Source organism: Sturnira hondurensis, unplaced genomic scaffold (genome assembly GCF_014824575.4).
Source record: "Sturnira hondurensis isolate 20B ecotype Veracruz unplaced genomic scaffold, ASM1482457v3 Scaffold0010128, whole genome shotgun sequence".
Lineage (NCBI taxonomy): Eukaryota > Metazoa > Chordata > Mammalia > Chiroptera > Phyllostomidae > Sturnira > Sturnira hondurensis.
Window position 1 is genome coordinate 14,418,122 of NW_028082759.1, and position 16,466 is coordinate 14,434,587.

Sequence of the window (16,466 nt, forward strand, 5' to 3'; positions counted from 1 at the left end):
CGGACCCCGGAGAGGCCAGGACTAACCCTGCGACCCCCAGAGTGGAGTCTGGCTCCACAACCATCGGGTGGGTCTTGGTCCAGGCAGTCAGAGCCGCACTGCCATACAGGGCCTCCAGAAACAGGGTCACTGGGGACAAGGAACTGTGACTTCCTTTTACCAAGTTTCCTTTTGTGAAGGGAACCTTAATGCAGTTTGGCTGTAAAGAATAGCCCTGGCCACAGAGTGGGCTGGAATTTGCCTCTGAATAGAAGAGCTAGCCAGTCCTCTGAGGATCGTTGGCTCTGAGGACAGAGGTCAGTGTCGGTCCTCACTGAGGGGCAGACTGGCCCTCCTGCCTGGAGTGCTGTACTGGGGTCCCCTGTGAGTCAGCGGGACCAGCAGACAATTTTAGCTCCTGGGGCTGTTGCTGTTCTCATGGATTATAGCCTCCGAGGCAGCAAACCAGACACAGCGAACTAATGCCGAGACTTTGGAATCAGGAAATCCCTTAAACACTGTCACTGTTTGTCCATAATTACGCACTCGCATTGCACTGAATGAAAACGCACAGTACGTAACGCATCTCTCAGTACCATTCCCTTACTGGATGCCGAGATGAGAACAGGAAAATCGTACCACATGTCTGCCATCTGTATGTGTGCTTGTCAACAGCTCTGTTTTGGGATAAACAGTTTTGAAGTCAGAATCAATTCAACTTGTTGGAAGATTAGCCAAGGAATAGCTGAGAAGACCAAAACAGAACACGGAGTCAAATAGTCTAAAGAATCAAGCACAATTTCCGTCTCTCGCTAAACATTCTGTTTTGTCACAGCCCGAGAGAGAGCGTGTAGCAGCCCGGGTTTGGGGGCAGAGAGACCGGGAATCCGAGTTTCCTCAAGTGAAAAATGCTTCAACTGAGAATAGATGTCTTTGCTACGGTGCAACTGGAAATCATTCACTGACCTCCAAGAGACTACAGTTAATAAAAAAGTCAATTTGGCATTTACACTATTTTGTTTCACATTTCTACTACGTGGAGACAACCTACATCGGGTGCGGTGCCTAATACAGACGGTCCTTATCACCATACAAATGGTAGCATTTCCCAAAGTCAATCTTGAGTGAAAGTAGTTCCACGGTTGAAAACACTGCCCACTGCAGAACTATTTAAAGAGAGATGGCGAGGAAAATATAAAGACATATGCCAGAAAGGTCAGGGAAGAAGGCGGCATAAATAGGATGCCCCAGGTCGGTGGGAAATACGAACGGAGCGGCTTTGAGAAGCAGCTGGCCCAACTGAAGAAGGGATGTGGCGGCCTGGTAGCCCCAGATTACAGAAAACAAACGAGAACCATACACTGCACTCGGGGGGACATCCATTTTCTCCCTAAAAGGAGTCATTTATAACAGAGCAAATTGGTGATTTGTACTTACAGACTGGACCCTTTTCAAGCTCCTGTCAAGACATGATAGATTATTGAAGCATAGCAGCGCTGCAGTTTGGGTGTACACACAGTCAAACCCTGCAAAATGACTGTTCACCTTTCCCCAGTTATTAATTAAAACGTAATTGTTTCCACTTACTCTTACTCTGTGATCTTTTAAGCAAAACAAGAGAGTGCCACACATACCTCTCCAGAACCAGCGCCACCCGTCCCCTCCTTCCCAACCCTGCCCCCACCTCCTCCAACCAGGCAATTGTTTGGATGCGGAGGGCGGGAGGAGGAAGGCCAGTACTGCGTTCACACGATTGTCTGGTGTTCACTCAACCCGAGTGCCCAGATATATTTGTTGTCCCTGGAGACAGCATAAACTGCTCACGGAATAAAGCAGGCCTGTGGAAATCTCATTAATACACTGTGAAAACCCTCTCAGCAGGAGGCCCGTAACGCAGAAGGCCCGCCGGGTGCCAAGCTCTGTGAATGCCCTGCGCTCTGCTCTGGGACAGTGTCACACTCACACACAGTTGCCCTCTGGGAGGAAGGGTCCCCGAGTCCCCTTCCCTAGGCAAGAGCAAGAAAAAATTCTTCCTCAGTCAGGTTAGCAACCGAGACCCGAGCAAGTTCACGAACTCTCAGCTTCGCCTCAATCTACAGCACTGCCAGACGCACAGGAACGGCTCCTCCCGGCCGTGCTCCCAAAATGAGAGCGATGTGGGGCCAACACTCCGGAAAGCGAGGAGGAAGTCCAACAGGTCCCGCTGCCCGGAGCAGATGCAAGATGACAGCCGGCAGCGGCTGGCGTGCCGAGATGGAACGTCTGCACGAGACTGGAGCACGGGGACCTTTCAACGTGCTCCCCCAATCAATTCCTGCGCCCGCTCCTTCCGGGCGAGTGCCCACGAGACCCCCGATTCCACTGTCTACCTGGGTGGCTGCGTCAGAAGCTGGACTTTGGCCTCAGGGGCCCTTCTGAACCTCGGACTGAGGCTGGGTGCCTGGGTGGACCTTCTTCACTCAAGCACTTTGACGGGGAGACAGGAGAGGATGGAGTGGAGGAGGACATCTCCTCGATGTCTGAAGTGTCATCACAGGCCTCTCTCTCGTCAGCTGAGTAAGGACAGCAATCTAACCAAACGACACTGCTGGGAACTTAAGTTCAAAGTCGTGCAGGGCCCCCCGTGGTGTGGCTCCGTGGGTTGGGTGTCATCCAGCAAAGCACAAGGTCCCCAGTTCAATCCCTGTCAGGGCACACGCTTGGGTTGTGGGCGCGGTCCCTAGGTGGGACGCACATAAGAAGCAACCACCAATCAATGTTTCTCTCTCTCTTTCCCATCCATTCCCTCTGTCTAATAATAAATAAAATATTTTTTAAAAAGTCATGTAGGGAGAAACAAAAGATCTTCTTTTTTATTCTTTTACATTCTGCACACTGACATCGAGGTAACAGAAAATGACTAAAACTTAAATATGAAAAAATTCTTTACAATTAAATCCACCATTTTATACATTTACTTACTCACATGTCAATGAAAAATCACCAACTTTTATGAAATACAACAAATTATATTAAAAAAGGCAAAGAACTCATTAAAAAATATATCTGCAGGTGAAAAGAACTGTGCTCCCAACGCCGTCACATCCTCCTCTTCTGTGTGCTTATGTACAACACTGCAAAGAAAACAGAAACGAGCTGAAAAGTCATCCTGGAGTAGTGTAACAGCAAGTTTTAAAAACAAATGGATCCTGGCCTGACCCCTCCGCCAATTTAGAGGGACTTTTCCCACTGCATGGGAAACTGAGCACTGCTGTGAGATCAGTTCTGTGAACGCAGACCTGGGTTTAATGTCTCACGGCACCGTGGCCTAGTCTTAGCCACGCACAGGACTGACTGCTGCGACCAGGAGGACAAAACACAATACCTGTGAAAGCCACTAGACTCCAAGGCCGTTTTATAATTACGGGTAATTCTAAAGTAAAGTCAATCAATAAATCGTACCAGGTGAGACTGTAGATTACAAATGAAGACCATATTTCACCCATCTCCCCAACAGAAACTCTAAATTTGCTGTTTAATTTTTTAATTGCAACAGGATAAACAAGGGCTGAGGAGTTTGTTATTAAACACACACACGAACAAAACCTCCCAAGTCCTTATTCTGAGTTCCCTGGTAAAATATCAGCCTTTGGTGTTGGCCAAAGTTCTGCTTTTCCAGTGCCCTGGTGACTCCCAGAACGAACTCTTCAGGAGAACTGGCACAGGGTGTGGTGGCTGGGTCACCCTGGTCGCCCTGCGCCAGGGCTGTGCCTCCCCATCCACCCCTCAAGGCTGACGCAGATTCTGAGATTCATTCGAAGTGAACATTCAGAGATATTGCAATCAAAGAACAGAGCGAAGAACAGAGCATAGATTAATCAAGTAGCCCCAGATCCTCTTCTGAGAGTCAAGGATGTGACTCTGAGAGTCTAAAAATAATTATCACTGATTACTATGTCGTAGTAAAAAGCCAGATGAAGGGGAAGCGTCAGAATGACAGTAACAACATCCCTGGGAAACTGGACACGTTCCAGATGTCACGTTCACATGGCAGGATCCTCCCTATCGCTACTCACGGAACCTGCACCTGACTGGCTATCAGCCGTCTCAAGCGACACTGCCTCTCACCCTGGGAGCTGGAGCTGTGCGAATCGCCCTCGGTTTGCGTCCGTGGGAGTGAGCTCGTGCCGTTCGCACTCTGTCTGTGTGTCATTCGAGTGCTCTTTGTGGAGAGTCTCTCCTTTAGTGTGACAGAAATGACCAAATCGGAAAGATGGTCCTAAAGTTACTCAGCTTTTTAACAGCTGATACATTGCTATGGTTGTCAAGTTTATTTTTTTTTAAGTACCTTGTTTGAAAACACATTATCTCTAAAGTCATATTTGAAATTTTCAGCAGGAGGGGACGGCTTTAAAACTGTGGGAATCACCCCCTGACCCTTCCCACATTTTGATCCCATTTCCCAGATGGAGGTCTGGGACTCTGGAGTTTGGATTTTTTTATTGATGGGCACTCTCTAGGTATGGGGTGACTTCTTCAGCCCCCTTAGAAGTGCGCCCCTTTTGCTGTGAACTAAACACCCCGACTTACTGTAGGTGTCCCGTCTTATTTCTTAGTAAGTGTAAGAAGTGAGAACGATATGGAAAATGGGAGGGGAAATGTTATGTGTTGGAAGAACGAAAAAGCAAACAAAAGACACGTGGTGCGAACCACGTGGTAAGATAATGTGTTTTCAAACAAGGTACTTAAAAAAAAAATAAACTTGACAACCACAGCAATGTATCAGCTGTTAAAAAGCTGAGTAACTTTAGGACCATCTTTCCAATTTGGTCATTTCTGTCACACTAAAGGAGAGACTCTCCGCAAAGAGCACTCGAATGACACACAGACAGAGTACGAACGGCACGAGCTCACTCCCACAGACGCAAACCGAGGGCGATTCGCACAGCTCCAGCTCCCAGGGTGAGAGGCAGTGTCGCAGGCACACCACCGACTGTACTCAACAGCGCGGGCTTCTGGGTCGGTGCACCAGGGCCCTCAGTCCCTCCTTGCAAAAGGGGAGGGTTGCCAGTTCCACAATCCCACAAAGCTACTTACAAAACGGCCACACTGAAGATCTGAGATACAAGAATTTAAAAGTAACAAAGCAAAACTAAAACTGAACTTTATGTTATCTAGAAAACTCGCTGGTGATTCTGGTTATAAACACCAAGGCTTATTTCAGATGTACAATTACAGAGGGAAGGAACGTTACCATTGTTTCCTCGGATAAACGCATCCCCATACTTATTCTTCAGCTGTCCGTTTACGTATTCTTCTGTCTGTTCCAAGGCTATGTTCATGTAGCCGTCCAGACAAGCCAGGACGCCTGGAGACAGATTCAATCAAAGAGAAAACATACAAAGCAAATAAGAGTTGAAAATTATAGGGCATACCATAGAGTTGATAATCTCTTTATTTATTAGCTTTCACACGCTTAATATAAAAATTCAGTGTAGCCAAAACGCAGAAGGAAGCACAAAAAAAGTCTTTACTTCATGCCCATCTGAACAGAGGCTAAGAGGCACACAGTGTGAAAGCAGGAAAAACAACCGTCACTTTTCTCATGATATGTGTGGAAAAGCAACTTTAGACACCTTCACAAAAGTAGATTAATAGAACACCCTTCTCTGAAATGAAAAAGGCAGTTATGTGCGAGCGAATGACCGTTAGCCAAGACTCCTCACTCCCAGCGGCACTCCTCAGTTTAGCCCCCGAGTGACACACGGGCCTGGCAGATTTATTCCGTTTGTTCACAGCCTCCACTGCAGCACACGCATGTCCTCCAGGGTGAAGAGGAAGTCCCCACGCTGTTAAAACAACAGAAGAGGGGACAGCAGGTGCTCCTGCGCCTCGCAGCGGAGAGCAGCTTGAGAACGCAAGGCAGCCTGCCGCGCTGTAACACGTCCCTTTCTGTTTTGTTACGGTTGTAATATTTTGAAATCCAGGCTAATACAGAAAAACAGCTAAATCATTCTAGGGAGCTTTCAAGGAAACTGGGTGAAATCTTTTTAGTTGTGCCAAGATGGTTTAATTTTTGCAAAAATCGACCATGTTTGATTTTTTTCAAAAGATGAAAAAAATACATAAAAGCCTCTCACTTCCCTAACTTAAAGTGATCTTTTCTAGGAAGAAAATTTTATGTGAAAGCAAATACTACAAATTTGATTCAATTAACCAAGTCCATAGCTTCATTAAGCCTCAACTTCATTAATATGCTCCTCACTCTCTACCTCTGGCCCCATTATCCTCTAAACAAAACTTTCTTTTCAAAACTGTGTGTAATGAGAGCACAAGACATTAACCCAACAGAATTCTGCCAAAGCCAGTAAACTTTCAAAGAATCAGAAGGGACTGTGAACATTAACAACTACTTCCTGTCAAAAGAATACTTAAGATTCAACTTCACAGATTATTTCCTGATGTATTAATTTTATGATTAAACAACCATAAAAGAAACTTCTGAGACATAATATGCAAATCTTTTTGAAAATGCATCAGAAACATTTCCAAATAAAATGTCCACTTCTAGTAAAAACATCTATTCTCAGAGCAAAAATTTGTTTCTTTTTAAGAAAAAGGTTCCAGGGGGTTATAATTGTAATCCCTTCCTTTCTCTAACAGATAAAACTACAATGACTCACAGAAAACACAAAGTTTTTGTCCAACCCAAAGAAAAACTGTTTCAGAGAGCTGGGTTTTTGTTTGTTTGTTTGTCTTTTACTTTACCACAAAATGAGAGCATTCTTTGTGGTAGTGCTCCCGACAGTGTACAACATTTCACTTTAATAGTACAGAAGCCATGAACAGGCACACTCATGAAAGGAAAAAACTTACGATTGCTACCCATGGGAAAGGCTGGTTAGCCTCGCTAGTAAACAGAGAAATGGAAATGAAATATTACTTGTCGCCAGTTAGGATGGAAAAGTGGAGGACAAGGCCGACACAGGGTTGGCGTGAACCTGGAGAATGCACACCACCCCAGGGCTGCCTGTCTGACCGGCCGTGGCTCCGAAACCTTGGCCCCAGGAGCCGTTCTGAAGAGATGCCTGGACAAGTGCTCAGGACACACAGCGAACGAGCAGAGCTGTTTGCCACAGCTCCCATCGCTAAGCACCAGACTGTCCGCTCAAGGGGGCTGGTTTAAAACCCACGCAGAACTGTGGCGCCCCCACACAAGGCACGCCCACACGGCCGCTGCACGGTGGAGGGTGGAAGGCACGTTTTCCCATAAAAACACCAGGGCGCAGGCAGGGCTGACCCCACGCCTGGGAAACCAGGCCGACACAGAGACAGGTCCAACTCGGTAAGGCTCATTGTTTCTGGACAGAGGAATTTTGGAAGATTCTGCTTTCTTCTGGAGTCTACTCTTCTCCATTACTTGCTTTGAAATTTCTTTAAAGAAGAAAAAGAAGAAAAAACCCACAACATATATTACCTTTAAAAACAGAAAGTTTTTCACTAAAGAGCAGAGACAAGAAGGTCAGGCTGTTTGCTGATCCCCTCAATGAGGTGGGCACAGAGAAGGCACTACCCAGAGGGTCTCCCCCGCAACTGACGGCTGCGTGTGCGCCGATCTCCAGAAGCGGACAGCATACCCTGTTAGGCTCATCGAAGGTTCAAGGGTGAGAAGCAGTAGAGAGAGACTTCATACTATCTCACTAATCAGTATAAATCCATTAGTTTCACTATAAAGTCAAATTAAACTGGAGATATGTTAACAATATTAAGAAACCAAGACACTACGTAAACAGCAGAGTGGCTTCTTAACAAGGCATCTGAGCCAGGCTTGAATTGGCGTCCCAGTCCCGGCCTGACTCGGTGGGCATAGCCAGCAGAGCTCTCAAAGGACTTCTGGGAACAGAACATGAAAACCCAGGGAGCGGCACACACTGGACCCACAGAAAGCTCTCAGTAAAGCTGAGTCTACATGTCTGAAAAGAGAAAAAGGCTCAAGAGATGACTATCATTATTCAGAAAAGAGACCACGAATTATTCAAACAAGAGACTAGGAAAAAGGCTATTAACCTCTGTTAATGAATTAGTTTTCTGTACCTGAAAAACATTCCAGGGAATTTAACCTGTCTAAATGTTGGAAGATTAGGAATTTAGTGACTTTTAAAAATGGAATTTGGAACCGTTTCCCCCACAAAGTTGACTTTGGTAGTGTCACCGCCTTCAAAAGAGCATCCTGTAGAAGCACGGACAGGTGGCTCCGGGGGACCTGCGTGTCCATGAGCAGGCAGCTCACGCTGGGAAATGATACCACCTGAGTAGCTGCTGCCAGCCCCAAACTCTCCCACGGGAGCGAGTGCGGCTGTACCCTGAGCCCCTCAGCACCCTGCTTGCCCTTCCTGCTGGAGGGGGCTGGGCACCCTGGCTGGTCCCAAGGCCCCAGGGGAAGCAGGCATGCCTGATCTCAAAGCAGAGGCAGGGGACGGCAGTCACACAAACACCCTAGAAGTCCAAGCCCATGCCGGTGTTGGAGTGGTGTCTCTGAAAGCACCCGTCTCAGAGGCAGAGCAAGAAGCGGGCACAGAAACTGTTGACAACCAAAGCTTCCATTGGTCCACTGGGTACGTTTAAGAGATTAATAAAAATCAGTAAGTCATATTCACTTACTTAATTACACCAGTGAGAATGAAGCAGAAAAATATTACCTCGATAATCCACTCCAGAATTCAATTTTACCACAACAGGCCGTCCGATGATTTGCTTTAAGAAGTCACTGGGGGTTTGCTTCCGCAGACTCATTTTAGCAATCCTGATCAGAAACCTGAAAAGGAGCAATAAAAGTAAGGACAAAAGGTAGTTCCTCAACGACAAAGCCTGAAGCTCTTACAGAAGACCCAGCAGCAAAGCAGCACACGTGAAGACGCAACATGACCCCACAACCACACAGTAGCTCACGCGTCTGCAGGGCCTGCCAGGGCCGGACACGAAGCGAAGTGCTTCCCACAGACCCTCACGCCAGCCCTGACCCAGCCTCGCCGCAGAAGAGCCCTGCGTCACGGAGCGGTCTGCCACCACTTGTCACTGCTGCTGTCTCACACGCACGCCTGTACGCCCACTGCCACCACTTCCACCCTCCCATTTACAAAATGCTTATTTAACGGATGCTGAGCGCTTTGCTAAGATCCTGCCAGATACTACCAGATGTAGTCTTTACAAGAACGCTGGGAAGAAGGGCTTCGTATCCGCGTTGTGCTAAATGATTTGCCCCCAAAAGCAATGGAAGTGGCATTCAAGCTCCAATGAGCCCTATTTTGAAGTCTGTTGTCTGTGGAGATACTCACAAACTACTGATGCCAAAACAGCACCTCTGGAACTAACTATAATCATAACTGAGTTACTATTCGAACGTCCTCCGTGCCAGCACTCGCCCCACTCCACGTAAACCACACTACCTGGTGAAGCAGGTATTGTTGTTACCCTCGCCTTACAGCTGAAGGAGACACAGAAAGGGTTAAACATCTTGCCCAAGGTCACACAGCCAGGAAGTCATGAACAAAATCACAACCTCATACAGCCTCCTGAAAGTTGCTAATGCAACCAAAGATTTTCATTCTATTATAATTATAGCAGACATATACTCTACATAATAAAGAAAAATAGTTTTAAAATACAAGCATAATAGGAGTCTGAAACACAGAAAGAGAATTACGCGCCCCACCAATCACAAGACATACAGAACTGCCCATCACTCCTTTTAAAACCCATCTTGTTATGTAAGAGTTCTCTCTCAAAATACTGCGGTAAACAAATGTAACCTAACTGCAGGTAAGCAAAAACCGAGAGTACAAAGGCTTTGGAAACAGCGAGAAAAGTCAGCATCCTAAGTTAAAGAACAGAAAACACAAGTTTCAAAACTACTCTCGAATCTGTGTCTGTTATTCCACTCCATCTCTCCGGGACTTGAACAAATTTTAATGGGATCAACTGATTATTTTGCTCAACAGATTTTAATTCAACTTTCCCACTGAGTTGCCACTTAATTTTTTTGCTACACAGTCTCAGGAGATAACTGAAATTATCACATTATTCTGGACACCCACTATTCATTCACCCGGGCCACACAACAATGTTATTTATGCTGTTCTGAGCACAGGGGAAAATAAATAAAAGGTAAATACTGAAACAGATTCAGTACCTTTAATGAGCTTAATAAAAAACCAACCTTCCCATTCGTCTGTGAACTGCCTTATTTACGTATGGAGGGAACACGTGTCCTGGCCGAATGGATCTAGAGAGACTATCAACCCTGAAGGCCTGACAGGGACTCAACTCGGGAGTGTTAGGTTCAGCTCCTACCAGATGCTAAATCCCACGATGCCAGTTTCTCCAGATACCAGACTGCGATCAAACTAGCTGCTTATTTTGCGTTCAAAAACCACTAAGATGTGTCATGACGTGAAAATCTAGCTCACAAGGACATTACTAACTATCCTCTCCAGTTAGTGCCGGAAACAAGAACACAAACCTAGACTATTAGCTGAGTAACCGACAGTGTTAGTTATTCTCAAATTCTTATTAACATCATCTCCCCTCACCTTTCTAAAAGGCAGACACCATTCTTCTTCCAAGCTCATCAAAGATCACACCTCTGCCATTAAACCTCATCCTCACTCCCACCAACAGCTAAGAGCCAGTTCTTTCTGAAGGCATTCAACACCTTAAACTTTCTTCCCCACCTACATTGTCAGGCACAGGCCGGGCGGGGATGTAACACCAACAAGACGCGGCCTTGGGTCCTCTGAGACCACACTCCAAAACAGGCAACCCAACAAAACGAACAAACAAACACGTAAAGGGAGAATTTTTTAGGTTGTATGCACTTGGGTAGAACTATGCGGAGACCAGCACACACAGAAGACACAGTCAGCCCAGGCCTGGAAGGTCAGGGAGGGTTTCGTGACACCTGAATTGAGTGGGCAGGAAAGGGCCCACCAGCGGAAAGGAGAGCGAGCCGGGCAGAGGCACCGGACAGTGCGAGCAGATCTACACGGAGGAGAAGGACAGGCCGCAGCCCCAGAAGGCAGCGGGACCGTGTTCCTGGGTACCAAGGCGCGTCGGGCTACGGGGGCCTGGGCTTGGGCCTCTTGGGCTGTTTCCCAAACGTGAGCCATTTGGGCCACTTGGAGATTCTGGGTGGGACCTGGCACCCTTTTGCACAAGCCTGGGAGACCCTATGCACCCGAAGTAGGAAAACAGTGTCAGTGGAAGGCGACAGGGACACTGGAGGGAGGGTCTGAAGCAGGGGCAGCAGGGGCGTGCACGAGCAGTGCTGTGCCCCAGAAACAGGGTGGGCACATGCCAGCTCACTTTGCCCTGGCACCACTGAGCTTCACGTCTGGCTGTACTGGGTGTAACCTGCCGCTGCTTACTATCTTATACTGTTTAATTTTTTCACACAAGTCTTTTCTCCCTCAAAAGAGTGTGATCCACATGAAAGGAGAGACTAACAGCACGCTTCTCCTTTATTCTCCAGAGCATCTATATTCTGCTAAATCTCTTGAAAAAAAAAAAGTATCTTAAGAGTTATTTGGAAAGAGGATGTTGCTTCAAACACATTTTATCCATCACTTTAGGAGACCGCAGCTATTACATTTGTCTTCATTAGGCTTCCCGGGCACTCCCTGTTACTTAATGACCTGCCCATAAATCTATTTCGTGTGACTAAATTGGTCTCGACATCACAATTTTTCCCATCACTTGGCTCACGTAATTTTAAGTTTTCATCTTTTAAATCGGATAAGGCAGAAGGAACCGTTCTCACCATTCCTGAAGGGAGAGAAAAGCCCCTTGAACCAGATGTGTGAGAGGACAAAGGCCCCCTTCTGCAGGGTCACCTTGCTGAAGCCCCTCCCTTCAAAATTACAGCCAGGGTCACCCTCTGTGCCTCTGCTCCCTCCCTGACTCCAGGTCAAGCTTGTTCTAAATCACCCATCTTCACACGTGGCTATTAAGTCAAAGGCGTGGCTATTAAGTCAAAGGCGGTGTATCTTCTGCCAGAAGCTTCTGAGAGGTAAAGTATGAGGACATCTGCAAAGTGCCCTGCAGACTTTCTTCAGGAAAAAGCACGGGGGTAGGGGCAGGCAGAGAATCAAGCTTTCGGCATCCCACTCCGTGCCGGGCATTAGTCAGGAAGCACTCGTGTGTCACCTGGTGAGGTGGTGAGCAGAGCTCAGGCTGCACCCACAGCCCTCCTGCTAAACGGGGGGATGGCAGGGACAGTGGGAAGCCTAGCGGGAGAGAAGCAGCTTCGGGCAAAAATCCTCATCATTGGGCGCCAGCCTGCAAGGAATTATAATGGCCAAACAGGAAGAAAAACTAGCTAATGTGATTCTGAGTTATATCACGAAGCATGAAACATGCCAATTCTAGTCTCTTGGCCGTGTTTACCTGTAAACTTCCACCTACTTGTAGAGAATTTACAGTCTAGGGTGAAAACAATTGAAAAGCAAAAAACTGTTAGGAAATGTAACATTACAACCCAAGCGAACACACATTAGCAGAACACAGCAGTGTCGAGCAGGCATCAGACACTAAGGACAGCTCTCGTAACAGCTAAATGCCATTTGACTGGCCAGTCTCCCTCAGGGGGTTCTAGGCTTCTCAGAATAGCCCAAGTATCTTACTCATTTGGCATCTCTGGTACCTAAGCATGCGGCCCAGGCCTATGGAAGAGGCACTGAAGGACAGTGCCAGGACACATCTCTGTCCCTCCCCCAGCCCAACTACAGGCATAATGACTAACATAGTATCACCCAGGCACTGAAGCAGCTGTAACATAGTAACATCTCTATTACTGACCACCAAATAAAAGATGCATGAAAGAGAAATGTTTCTGTGTTGTATAAGAATCGGCTGCATCCAAATCAACAGAAATGCTAGCCAAAATGCAGATTCCTGAAGCCTTCCCACAATCAGGCTGTCTAGGCAAGGGGCCCTGGAATTCACATGAAGTGTCCCAAATAACCCTTATAGGCAAGCACTGCTCCACCAGGAGACATTCTGCCCCACCCCCTTCCTCAGGGACATCTGGAAATGTCTGGACTGTCCTGAATGAGGACAAGGTGCTACTGCTATCTAGCAGGCAGAGACCAACAATATTGCTCACCGTCCTACAACGGCAGCCCTCCTAACAAAATGGGATCCGGCCCAAAATGTCAATTGCAAGTGAAAAACTGCTGTGAGCCCTAAATTAAAAAAAAAAAAGCACTGTCCTCTGCTCTTAAAGCAACAACAAGATTAAAAAACAAAACTTTCAGGTGTAACACATAAGAACTGCCAAGTTCTAACTAGATGAGAGTACAAATTATAACTTACTATTTTACACCCCCCCCCCCCCCACATTTAGAAAAGCTGAAACCGACTGCCAAAAACTCTTGAAGGAGGTACCATTCTAAACAATGGATTTCTAGACCAGGCCATAGCAAAGGCCCCCTTCCCATTTTCAGTGTCTTAGATCCCTCAGATGATCCCATCTCTGTGACCTGGTGCAACCGCAGGACAGATTAGTCCAAACGATATAAACAGCTTTTTCAATTCTAACATCGAGTATGGCAGTTGAGTGAGACCACCCGATGCAGCATCAAGAGTACTCACTTGGGAGGCAGGACACCTGAGTTCTAATCCCAGCTCTGCTACTTAATTAGCTTTGTGCCTTGGATAACTNCCCCCCCCCCCCCACACACATTTAGAAAAGCTGAAAACGACTGCCAAAAACTCTTGAAGGAGGTACCATTCTAAACAATGGATTTCTAGACCAGGCCATAGCAAAGGCCCCCTTCCCATTTTCAGTGTCTTAGATCCCTCAGATGATCCCATCTCTGTGACCTGGTGCAACCGCAGGACAGATTAGTCCAAACGATATAAACAGCTTTTTCAATTCTAACATCGAGTATGGCAGTTGAGTGAGACCACCCGATGCAGCATCAAGAGTACTCACTTGGGAGGCAGGACACCTGAGTTCTAATCCCAGCTCTGCTACTTAATTAGCTGTGTGCCTTGGATAACTCACTTCTCCCCTCAAGGTCTGAGGTTCCTCATCTGCAAAATAAGGCAGTTCCGCTAGAAGACCACTTAAGCGATCCAACAGTCGGCCGGTCGGCCTATGCAGTAACTCCGATAATACACACAGTAACAAAATCTCGGAAGATTCCTTCACAAAATTCAGACCAGTGGAATTGCCGGACACCACTATAAAAAAAAATAAATCCAAAGGGAGGCTCCGCTTCATTGGTTGGAAATATGAGAAATGTATTACAAGCTGTCATACTTTTGGTGAAATAGGCATAGTCCTACATGAATGATGTAGAACTATTTTGTTAAACAATTTGGCAATGTGTATAGAGATAAAAAGACCTGACCAGAGCACAGCACCTATTCTAATCATTTAATTTCTCAGACCCTAGTCCAAGTAAATACTCTAAAACACAGCTTTAAAAAGAAGTTTATGAGAGTATAATGTGGGACGCCACAATGAAGCAAGAATTCACAAATACCCTAAAGGCCCCACAGCCGGGATGGCCAATAATTTATGAGACCTACACAATGATAGACTAGGTAGCCAATCAAAAGAAAATACAAAACTAGAGAGGATATTTAGGAAGAATTTTTAAGTGAACTGGAATGTTAAATATACTGTGAAGTGGTAAAACAGATGTTAGGTCAAGGAAAATTAGCACAGGCAAGAGTAGATATGGAAAGAAATTGTAAGTGGAAGGGTTCTGTGAATTTTTTTTAACTAAGCTCTTCAGTATTTCCAATTTTCCTATAACAGCCTTATATTATTACTATTCGGGGTACATTAAATCATGATCATCCTTGTCTGCACCACCCTCATCCCCGACACCCTGAACAACAGCAACAAAAACACTAGAACAAAAAACCCCAAACCTGCTAGGAACGCACGCGCACCCCTACACACTCAAAAGCCCTGCGGATCGACCTTAACGCCACACAACTGAGGGTGGGAATACCCAACCTGCTACGGCGGGCTGGTCCAGCGCTTATTCCCTGATGGTCGGGTGCAAGCACCCTGATGGCTGCATGCCCAGCAGCCCTGTCACCCCGGCGAAGCCTGGCCGTGTTCGGAGTCCGCTTTCCCGCCGAACCCCAGGCTAATGTCGAGGTTCCCCGCGGAATTTCGACAACCAGGAGTGCACTCGCAAGCCAAATCCGTGGGGCCCCGGGACTGCCATTGCAAACCGCGCGGTCCAGGCGCCCCTCCGGGAGGGGGTCTCGGGGACGGACTCAGTGATCGCGGCAGCGACCACCACGGATGCTATTCCAGGCGCCAGGCGTCATGCGCGGCTGCGGCGGGGACCGGCCACCCACAGGCTCCGCTGCTGCTCCCCACCCTGCTGGGGGCGACGTTGCCGGGCTCACCTCGAGATTCCCCACTCTAGCAGACCCACATGCCCGGCCTCCGCCGACAATGGGAGGAAACTGAAACTAAAACCGAAACCGCCGAGGCAGCGACGCTTTTCAGTCTCAGCCAATCGCTGCTTCCGGAGCTACAGCGGCCCGCGGGGCCAAAAGAGCCCAGCCGCGCGGAGCGCGCAAACCTCAGACTTCAGGTTTGCCTGGAGGCACAGTCAGCGGTGCTGTGGGCCAAGTGGGAAGTGCTGTGCTCTCTCCTTTAACGAAAAGCAACCCCCCCTACCCCTCAAAAAACAAAACAAAACAAAACAAAAAACCCAAAACCATGAAAAGCAAAGCAGGAAGTGATCTTTTAGCCAGGATTTCTTTTAGGCAGACAAGTAAGAAATAGCTTGAAGTCATAGGAAACGAATTCACTGCACAAGTCAAGACTGTCAGGAAATATCATTTAGTAATTTAATGCAAATAAAGAAATCTTTAAGTCCACCTTTGGATTTTGATTACGTGTGTGAAGATGAAGTCATTAGCAAGATGTCGTTTCCGTAGCAGCGTGAACTGGCACAAAAGGAATTACAATCACTAAAGTAACTGTATTATAATGGAATAAATTGCATGACATTACAAACTAGCTGTAATTGGAAATGCTGTGCAGACATTAAGTGCTGCTATGGGAACTTGGTTTGGAGTTTTGCGTGAATCCTCAATATTCTTGCTATTAATGGGAAGGGAGAGGCAAGTAAGAGATGGTCATACCGAGACTTGATTCCTTTTTCTTCTACACCCGTGGCCTCAGCAATTTAAAACATATACTTTCATTCCACATAATTTGTAGCACTATAAACAGTGATAATCTTTTTAAACAGATTCTTAGATTTATAAAATCTAAGGGGCAGAAATTTTTTGTAAGACAAAAATAAGTTTCCCCTCTTGTAACCCACTCTTAGCTGAAGAGATTAACCTTTGATTGATCCGAGTGACAAAGAGATTTGATGGAGAGACTTCATCGTATCCGTCTATAAAAGCACACTTTGGGTACAGACCAAATATTATGGATTTATTGAAGGGCTGTATTTGAAGTTCTT

At 46.7% G+C, this 16,466-nt stretch overlaps 1 protein-coding gene across 1 annotated transcript; it reads right to left on the minus strand.

The window, feature by feature from the left end:
- Positions 1-2,812: 2,812 nt before the first annotated feature.
- LSM6 (LSM6 homolog, U6 small nuclear RNA and mRNA degradation associated) lies at positions 2,813-15,476 on the minus strand. The gene is made up of 4 exons (XM_037058441.1): positions 15,391-15,476; positions 8,658-8,773; positions 5,213-5,326; positions 2,813-3,092 (listed from the first exon to the last, which is right to left on the minus strand). Exons 2-4 carry the CDS (start codon positions 8,749-8,751, stop codon positions 3,058-3,060), a joined length of 243 nt encoding a protein of 80 aa, XP_036914336.1. The 5' UTR covers positions 8,752-8,773; positions 15,391-15,476; the 3' UTR covers positions 2,813-3,057.
- Positions 15,477-16,466: the final 990 nt, after the last annotated feature.

Bases quoted from the DNA above. Each gene is read 5' to 3' on its own strand.
- LSM6 (XM_037058441.1), bottom strand. From the start codon at position 8,751: ATGAGTCTGCGGAAGCAAACCCCCAGTGACTTCTTAAAGCAAATCATC. The intron at 5,327-8,657 runs GTAATATTTTTC...ATCTGTCTCCAG, and splicing joins TTCTGGAGTGGATTATCGAG to GCGTCCTGGCTTGTCTGGAC. The intron at 3,093-5,212 runs GTAACGTTCCTT...TTTTCTTTGCAG, and splicing joins GTTTATCCGAGGAAACAATG to TGTTGTACATAAGCACACAG.